General features: G+C 26.4%; 1 protein-coding gene across 1 annotated transcript; it reads left to right on the top strand.

Moving 5' to 3' along the window:
• Nucleotides 1-2,036: 2,036 nt before the first annotated feature.
• On the top strand, nucleotides 2,037-8,308 carry LOC135926950 (transmembrane protein 26-like). Its single transcript, XM_065462883.1, has 4 exons — nucleotides 2,037-2,440; nucleotides 6,002-6,188; nucleotides 6,867-7,503; nucleotides 7,929-8,308. The coding sequence occupies exons 1-4, from the start codon at nucleotides 2,037-2,039 to the stop codon at nucleotides 8,306-8,308; spliced, it is 1,608 nt and encodes a 535-aa protein (XP_065318955.1).
• The last annotated feature ends 1,927 nt before the right edge of the window (nucleotides 8,309-10,235 follow it).

Below are 10,235 nucleotides of genomic sequence, written 5' to 3'. Positions count from 1 at the left end.
CCAAATACTTTATCCGTTTAATTCCAATTAAACCACCAATATATCACATATTATGTAACCCACACACCCTTAAACTTTATTTCAAATGTAGTTCAATTTATGAAACTACCTTACCCACCATATTAATAATATATAAACCTTTATTTCAAATGTAGTTCAATTTATGAAACTACCTTACCCACCACATTAATAATATATAAACCTTTATTCAAATGTAGTTCACTTTATGAAACTACCTTACCCACCACATTAATAATATATAAACCTTTATTTCAAATGTAGTTCAATTTATGAAACTACCTTACTGAACACATTAATAATATACAAACATTAATAGAAATGAATTATTCATCATAATATTTCTTATTCCTTAACCTAGCCTAAAAATATACAAACATAGCTATCATTATAAATTAATTTATATCTTTAACATGAAATATTTACTGGTTTTACCTTTCTTATCCTTTACATTGCATTGTGTTCCTCATCAATCCCTAAATAAATCCTTAGGTCACTGGCAACATTAAAGAAGACGTCATATTTATTCATAAAAATATCGAAAGATTACAAACTATTAAGTAATATAAAACAGTTATCAAATATAATAATAATTATCATAAACTATCCAGCTCCCATATATTCTTCACCCCAAAAGACACCTAAAGAAAGCTCCATTGTTCCTCACCAACCCACGTGATGATCACGTTTTTTCCTCCCCACCAAGGAAAACTTAATTCCCCTGTCAGAAAATAACTGACATTTTATGTATTATATTAAATTTATTCCTTCTTTTTTTCAACAGCTACAACAAATACCAGTTTCAATACTTTCAATATTTGGCCTAAAAATATTTACCTCTAATCTGCTAATTATGACTATTTTATATGAATCTTTAAAAATAAAATCTTCCCCTCACTAGGCAAATCTGATTCCACTAGAGTCCTTTGGGGCTGGTACCCGAGCCAAATATCATTAAAAAATTATATATTAGGCCTTGACCCCAAAAAATATTTATTTTCTAATTTTTCCTTTTTTTTGCCAGTTGAATTCACAATGACAAAATAAAAAAACATCACTATAATATTTAAATTTAATGTAAAAGATATAGAATAAAATAAACATTTTAAGTTTGAAATATATTTCGCATTTCCCATTTATAAAAAATCGGGCTGCGGGCCAAAAATCGATCTGGCAGGTAACTAGATTTCACAGTCATACGGTTGCACCTTATAGAGCTTCACTGATTATACCCATTTTTGATCATTTCATTCAAATAAAAATCCTACTTTCTCTTTCTCTTTCTCTTTCCTTTTTATTTTTCTTATTTAGTCAATGACATATAATAATACCTAGACTTGATGATTCATTCATTAAAATGCATTTTTAAGCGTCGTTTGTCATTGTATTTAGTAGAATTTTTAAAATTAATAATAAATATCAAATATCAGCAAATGTAATTTTGCTAAATAATTTTTATTTAAAAAAACTTAAATGATAAAATTTGTTTTTTTTGTTATTTACAACTTTAAAAAAAATAAAATTACTTTTTTTAAAATAAAAATTACGAAATATCAAATAATAATTTGGGTAAGCCTATGAATGATCGATTATAATGGGAAATGTCCCCTTACTTTTCCCACTTAATATAGCATGTCTTCCTGATTATACTTAAATATATTTCGCACTTAAAAGGTATTATAAACAATTTATTCCAAATTAAAATATTATATATATTGATTTTTATCAAAATAAACTGAATTTATTAAACCAAATTTATAAATATGTTAACTTACCTACCTAATATTGCCCAAATTACTATAGAATATCTTTAAAATAATATATTTTTGGGATAAAAAATTCGATTAAGATAGGTAAAAAAAAAATATTTATATTTCAAAAAAAAATGAACCTTGAAGATGTAAAAGATTTATTTTTAAACTTAAATAATTTTTCCGGATAATATCTCCCTCTTTTTAAACTTTTACATGCATCATCTGAAAGAGAAAGAATAAAATATTTGGATGCCACTAATCAAAATGTTTACTCAAAAAAACAACCCTTACAAAAAGGTTTCTCTCGCGACAGATATCTTAACTACCAAGAAGGAAGTCGAATCGGGAATAGCTCATAGCGATAATAAAAAATTTGTCAAAAACCTGTCAGGAGTAAATTTAAAAGAATATTCTAAATTCGAAAAAAATGACCAAGATGATATTAGAGACGATGTAAGGAATAGTGAATGGAATCCTGTACATTTTTGTGACATATCTAAAGCTATATTCGTAAGGTTTATATTCGGTTTACACTCATTTCTCACCATTTGGAGAGTCGTGGCGGTCAAAAGAAACCCTTTATATTGGTACATGGCCTTTTTATTGTGGCCTATGATCGTCGAAACGACCGTGGCTATCATTGTTAGGAAAGGCAAGGAATACAAATGGTATATATATATATATACTATATATTTTTCCTCAAAAATATTTAAATAATCTTAAAATTTTTAAAAAAATAAATATCTATTTTTATAAGATAGAGGACGAGTTTATAAGCTGGCATTTGAAAATTGATAGATTTAATTTAAATTATATTGTCCCCTTTATATCTAATAATCTTTTTATATTTTAATCGAAAACGAATCTCCTAAAAATATTTAGCAAATTTTAAAGAATGACTTTCTTTTTTTTGGCTAATTATAAATAAAATTTCTTTTTTTTGCTAATTTTGAAAATCTCTATAATAGCAACGTCATTGATAAGATTATATCCTTAAAAACAAAATCAGGTGTATCCTTTTCTTTTAGTTTATGTTTTCGATTTCTGTAGAGAAGATCTTATAATTAGGTTACACTTTTTTTTATTAGATATTATTCTGAGATGATAATTCTAAATCTTTAAAAAAATATGTAATATTATTAACAGTTCACGTTTAGAGACTATTATATTTTATTAAATTTTTTTTAATTTTGTTTGTTTAGCAGGTTGTTAATACATTTTGGTAAGAAATATTAGTAAATAAAAGCTAATTTATATAATTAATACCTAATTTCAAAAAATGTAAACAATTTTTTTTAAAAAATAATAAACTAATAATACTTAATATTAAGTCTATGCATAGGGATAATAAAAAACCCTGCTTATTTTATAATAATATTATGTAACCTCCAAAAATAGAATAAAATAATGAATGATGCGGCATAATATAAATTATTTACTTTTTTACTTTTTAAAGTAAAAATTAATAGAAGCTATAGGGCATAAATTAAAATTAAATGAAATTATACCGATCAGCCTAAGGAATCCCTCTTTTTACGCCAAAGTCTTGCCACCTCCAACATTCGCTCTAACTATCTAAGCTTCATCTCTTCCATTGAATAACCATCCGTTTTCCAAGCTTCCTTTCTTTTATCCCCCATCCTTTCCCGTAAATTCTATTTCTACATTTTTCACCTTTATTTATTTTACCTTTTTAAAAAATCAATTATTTACTACTACATTTTGACAACATATCATATCAGTAAATATTCAAATAAAGTAACCCATGACCGGAAAAAAATATAGTAATTTATACATTTTTGAGATTTAGAAGAAGAAAACAGAAGTATAATTTTTTATTTTCATAGTCATATATTTCAAATCAATTCAGTGTCTAGGTCTTTTTCAGTTAAAATTTAGTGTGAAGGCTTGTTTGGAGAGTTTTTACTGGATTGATTTAAGCCCTCTAGCACATAACTTTGTTTAAAACCTTTCGTGATTATTATGATTAAAATTGAAGTGGACAAATTAATTTATTAAAATATATATATTTAATCAAAATTATTCTAAAATAACATAAATAAAACTAAAACGTTAAAATATAAAATCAAAATATAAAGTAAAAATTATCTTTATTTTTTTCTTGAATTATTACATTTTCGATCTTACTATTTTTACTACTAAAATTTACATACCATTGATAATTCATATAATTGTCATTTAATTTTACTACAATTTAAATCTTCCAATTACCTTTACAATTTAAACATTCAATTTTCTTAAAAAATTTAATATTCTAATTAACTGTTTATTTTTAAAATTATAAATAACTTTTCTTTTTCAATACACGTATTTGACACCCCTTCCCTTAAATCGCCTGAATCCACTTTGAACTGCCAATACAGAATAGCTTGCTATACGATAAATTGAACGTTTCAAAAGGCAAATGCGTTTTGTTAATTGGACAGTATTTTTTTTGTTTTAGATTTAGACGTAATATATTTAAAAAATATATAAATTAAATATTCAATATACGTTTACTTTTTTTTTATTTGAGTTTTGAAACGTTCAATTTGTGCACACTATAAAACATTGAGTTTCCCCAATCTTTAGCGAAGGCAACTCCACTTCTTGTCCCATAATGCCTACGATAAAAATTCTTATAACGATAACGCTCTCTTTTAACGATACTGACCTATTGTCACGATTAGTGTTGTTAAACGGCTCGTTTTGAGCCGATTTTTAAAAACGGCTACTATATTTTAGCCAGAAAAATATTGCTAAAGCCTCAAAATTTCGCTAATAGATGTCCAAACCTTTGTTCCTTCTACAACCAAAATCTTGAAGCTTAGGCAATATTTTTCGGGCTAAAATATTGAGTTAGCCGTTTTTAAAAATCGGCTCAAAACGAGCGGTTTAACAACACTAGTCACGATACTAACGGTTCCAATCTATTGACAATAACAATTTCTTGTAAAGATAAGGATTTTTTATAATAGAGCTCTCTTGTAACGATACTAACGGTACCAATTTCTTGTAACAATAAAACTTCTTGTAAAGATAACGGTTTCTTGTACTAAAGATCTTTTACACAATACTACTTCTTGTATCTTAACCACCTCTTGTAACGATAACGATTTCTTGTAATATCTCTTATACGATAACTACTTCTGTATCTTAACGACCTCTTATAACGATAACCATTTCTTGTAAGGATAACCATCTCTTATAACGAATTTCTTTTAACAAAACGATCTCTTGTAACAAAAACGACTAATTCTATACTCTTTTAAACATGTGTTACTGCTAACAAATTTGGCCTTCCGTTTCTTCTACGACCATTTGCCTGGATATTGACACAATTGTTTCTTTATCTTGATTGCTATGGTCATTTCATAAATTTCCTCTCACCTTTTTTTAGAATTTCCTTTTGAGTTAATTAGAAAGTTTTAGGTCCATAGTACATAAATAAGGCAACAATTGTTCAAAACATTTCGTGATTATTATGATCAAAATTGAAGATGACAAATTAATTTATTAAAATTTATATAATAAAATTTATTTTAAAATAACAGAAATAAAACGAAAACATAAAAATATAAAATATAAAGTAAAAAAAAATAGTATTTCCTTTCTTTTTCTAGAATTATTACATTTTCGATCTCACTATTTATACTACTAATATTTACATACCATCGCTAATTTCATATAATTGTCATTTTGACTACAATTTAAACTTTTCAATTACCTTTACAATTTAAACATTTCAATTATCTTAACAAATTTTATATTCAAATGAACTGTTTATTTTTAAAATTATAAATAACTTTTTTTTTCAATACACGTATTTGACATACTTATTTTTGGATAAAATTATATTCAAAATGAATATTTGCTCGTGTATCTCTTATTTATTTTAATTAAGAATTTTCCCTGGAAAATAATGATCTAGTAAGAGATATATTAGCTAAAAATATTATTTATATATTACAGAAGAATAATGATTAAAATAAATAACTAATGATCTTATTAATCAGTTGACTTGAGTTTTTTTTTAAATGGATTATTCAATGATTATGAATGATAATGTTTTTTACACTTTAAATTCTATATAGTTAAAAGATATATTTTGCGAATTTCATTTCAGCATTTATTAAAATACCAAAATAAAAGTAGAAAAATTTAAATACTTGTGGACTTTAAATTATCTAACGTAGTCTTTATGAGAAATATATTGATATTATACGCAGGTTTTGTCCAAGCGTGTTTTTCTATCTGATCAGCGTTCTACCTTCAATATGGGTCCTGGAGATGGATAAAATAGATAAATACATACATCAAAATAACGGCACTCAATATAAATACTTTTCATCATGCAAGACATACGATCAGAGCAGGGGCTATATAGAAAAGCCTACAACGGATGAGCCATTAGGAGTTTTTTAAATTTTTTAGCGAAAATTTTTAAGTTATAATCATATCGTTTTATTAGAATAATATATATTATCCTTCTTTTAAATCGATTTAAGATTGCAGAATGAACAATTAATTATATCATTTTTCGTATTTATCGAGGTTATATATTTGTTTTGATACAAAATCATATTTAATAAGGCCTTAATGCTATTGAATTTTAATTTTTTTAAGTGTTATTTATGCCATAAAATCGAGATAAGATTGCTTTTATTTTATATGTAAGAGATTATTATCATAATCACGATATTTATAAAATTATAATGAATAATGATGTAAGTCATTAGAGAGTTGGTCAAACGTCCAACCCGGAAGAAACTAAGTCACATAAATGACATTCTGTAAAATCCATAAGACTCGATTTGTATAAGATAAAGAATTTGAGAGACTTAAACGGTCTTTCAAAAATGCCGAAAAAACTGAATAATACTTTTTTTATGATTTATAACTTGGAGGTGACACGCTCTAAATTTTCCCCACTACGCCCCAAATATTTTACCCCCACTCCAATGTGAACCTGTCCCCCTCAAAGATATATAGAGACAGATGACTCCTACACCCCCCCCCCCCGTTCTTTATGTAGCCACGGCTTCCGTTGTGTAAGATAAAAAAAATTCTATAATTAAAATTTTAAATCTATAGCTCAATTTACCTATTCAACTCACCCGCGAGGCCTGGGTGACAACCCTGGAACACTCCTTAATTATTTTACTTATCTTGGGAAGGTGGCTTTTACCAAAGGGTGAGCTAAGTCGGGATCAATTATCGCAAATTCTTTTGGTTTACTTAGGTACGGCGGCTGATATAATGGAACTTTTCGAAACATTCAAAGAAGATGAAGTCAAAAGTAATCGCCATATTTGTATTATTATTTTGAGCATATGGACTTGGAGTTTCATACAATTTACCTTTGTCCTAACCACTTTGAAGTCTAAAAAGAATAAATTGGGAACCATATTTTTCTTGTCCAAATTGGAGAAAACGAAACATCAGATCCTTATTGATTTGTTAGGAGTATTTTCCAATTTGATGCTGCAGGATATACCTTTCCTGGCTCTTAGATCTATACTGATATTTAGATATGGCATCTTGAGCGTGATGATAATATTTTTTACTATGAAAAATGCACTGGTGATTAGCTTGGAGTTCTACAGAATATTGGTCCTTTATTTGTCTCACAAGAAACGTTTGAGTAGTTTAAAAGAAAAGGTACTGATACATTCCTATTTCAAAACCCATCCATGGTCACTTCCAATAATCGGGCAAAATATAAATTCAAGTTATAACACAAACTTTTTTCATAACATATCATGTTAAGAGTTCATTATTTTAATTGCAGTTTATTTGGATATTATACTTATAGGATAGAGATTAGCATAACCCGGCCTGTGAATATTTTAAAAAAGGCTTTTTGGCCTGGCCCTGATTTTTTAACCCACTTAAAATTATTTTTTATGAAGGAAAAATTATAATTTGTGTAATCCAAGGTTTATAAAATATTGAAAAATTCGAAAAAATATTTTGTGCAAATTAACCCTTCAAAAAATATTTTGTACAAGTTGCCCAGCCAGCGGGCCAGGCTTCGAGCCGTGCTGATCTCTTTTTAAGGTAACCAACCAAAAATTAATAATCGCAAAATATTATAAAATTAGTAATATTATACTTAAAGCATATATCAATCTATAATTTTCTTCAAATTAATAGAAAAAGCCGATCCGAATATAGAGTGTATAGAAAATGGTTATATGGGATCAGGAAAAAAGAAAAGAAATGAAATAAATTCCTCTAAAATCAAAAATGAAAATACTCCCATGATAAATAACGAAGTGGTGTGCAATAATTTTAAAGAAGCCCTTGAAGTGTTCAAAAAAACTCAACAAGAAGAAATCAATTCTAATATCAAAGAATCTGTATTTGATGATGATAGCGAAGATTTGCCAATCAAGAAAAAAATTATCGATAAGTTTAAGATCGCTGACGATTTGCGAGAAATAAAACTGATTCAAGATCTCAATAAAAGCATCGAAGAAGAAGTTCAAAACCAGAAAGAGGAACTTAAGACTTTGAACAATGGTGATGGATAAATAATTCTCCTTTAGAGAAGATGCTAAATCTTAGTAAATTTTATTTTTTTCTTATTCATATTTTTTTTCCTCTATAATTTACATGAAGGAAAACTTAGTATATAACATATCACATATTTATTTTGTATAATAAAACAAAAACTTTAGGTATTATTTCGTGATAATACCAATTTATTTAATAAGGTATTTATTAATTCTATGGCATTTTAGTATGTTTTTTTAAAATGCCGCTCTGTTAAATTGAATTAATTAACTTTAAAAAAATGAATATATATGCTTTTTCTGTATTGTCTTTATGCTTCCTAATTTAAACAAAAATTCTGTTTATCGCTCTGAATTATTTTTTTTTAAAAAAAATCTAGATATTATAATTTTAATTTTGTGATAATTAAATCAATGTATTAATAAGCTCTTTATTAATTCTTTAACGTTTTATATACTATGTAAGTCCTTGTTAACCTATGCTCAATTAAATGATAAATTAAGGAATAAAATTATTATTTTGTGACCATTGCGTTTATTTTTCTTGTTTCAAAAAAAATAATTATAGTTTGGCAGTAATCGCTGTCGAAAAATGGATATATTTCGGGTACTTTTTTTTAATCTTAAAATTGTGTTTAATAAGGAAAGGGACCTTTAAAACCAACCAAATAATAATAAATGGAAAATTACAAAAAAGATAGAATAAATGCGGGTAAAAGTAGTGCTGTAAACATTTTTAAAAAAATCGAACGCGTTCGCGTTCAACGTTCATTGACAAAAATCGAACGCGTTCACGTTCACGTTCAAAAAAAGGAACGCGTTCAAGTTCATGAACGCGTTCATACGTTCAAAATTTTATGATAATTTTTTTTTAAAATTTAATATGATATAAATAAATGCCTTATATTTTTCAACACAATATATTAGCCATGATAAAAAATAATAGTTTTATTTTGATAATATAATTATAAATACAATATAATAGAGCGATAAAAAAATAAATTTATAAAAAAATTTTTCTTATTAATTTTTAATAATAATTGCTTTTCAAAATTTTCATCTGATAGGCATGAACGCTTGTCAGTTAATACAGCGTTAGCTATACTAAAAACTAGCTCAACAGGGGCAGATGAAGGGATTGCGGTGTTATACTTGATAAATAATTCTTTTAAAAGGGGGAATTTATTAAAAACATTTAATGTTTTATCCATTGTTTCAAAAAATTGAGCTATGTTATCATCCTCCAATCTGCCCTCTTCTTCCTCGTCAAAAAAAAAGGATATCTCGGAATTGATTTTAAAACAGTGAAATATTTTTGATATTTGGGCCATGGTAATTCTAATTCATCTAATATTGAATATTGATTTTCAGAATCTGATGATGAAATATTAATAGCCATGCAAATGCTAATCTATTAAATTAAAATATAAAATATTCAAATTAATAAACTTTAATCTTATCTTCTCTAGCAGTAGCACTATGGTACGTTAATTGCAATATGAAAGAGGAAAAAGTAAAAACAGCTGATTAAAAAATATAAGACTTTTTTGTTAAAAAATTGGAGTAAATATTAATTTTTCAAATAAATAAAAATATAAGACTTTTTTGTTAAAAAATGCGGATTAATATTAATTTTTCAAATAAATAAAAATAAAAAGTGTTTTTAAAATTGAACGAACGTAAAATTGAACGCGTTCATCAAAGAAAAGGAACGCGTTCACGTTCAAAGTTCGTCAAAAAAAAAGGAACGCCGTTCATCACCTTTTTTCAAAAAAACGAACTTCGTTCACGAACGTGTTCATTTTGAACGCGTTCGTTTACAACACTAGGTAAAAGACATATTATTTATACTATGATGTGCAACTTAAATATGTTTATAATTATGTTCGGTTTAGAATAAGGAATTAAATTTTAAAGGTTCAGGTTTCATGTTCAAAAACATAAT

Source organism: Gordionus sp. m RMFG-2023, chromosome 3 (genome assembly GCF_954871325.1).
Source record: "Gordionus sp. m RMFG-2023 chromosome 3, tfGorSpeb1-WG-v2, whole genome shotgun sequence".
NCBI classification, from domain to species: Eukaryota; Metazoa; Nematomorpha; class Gordioida; order Chordodea; family Parachordodidae; genus Gordionus; species Gordionus sp. m RMFG-2023.
Note: the sequence above shows the minus strand (reverse complement) of the source record. Positions and strands in the feature narration are given on the sequence as shown.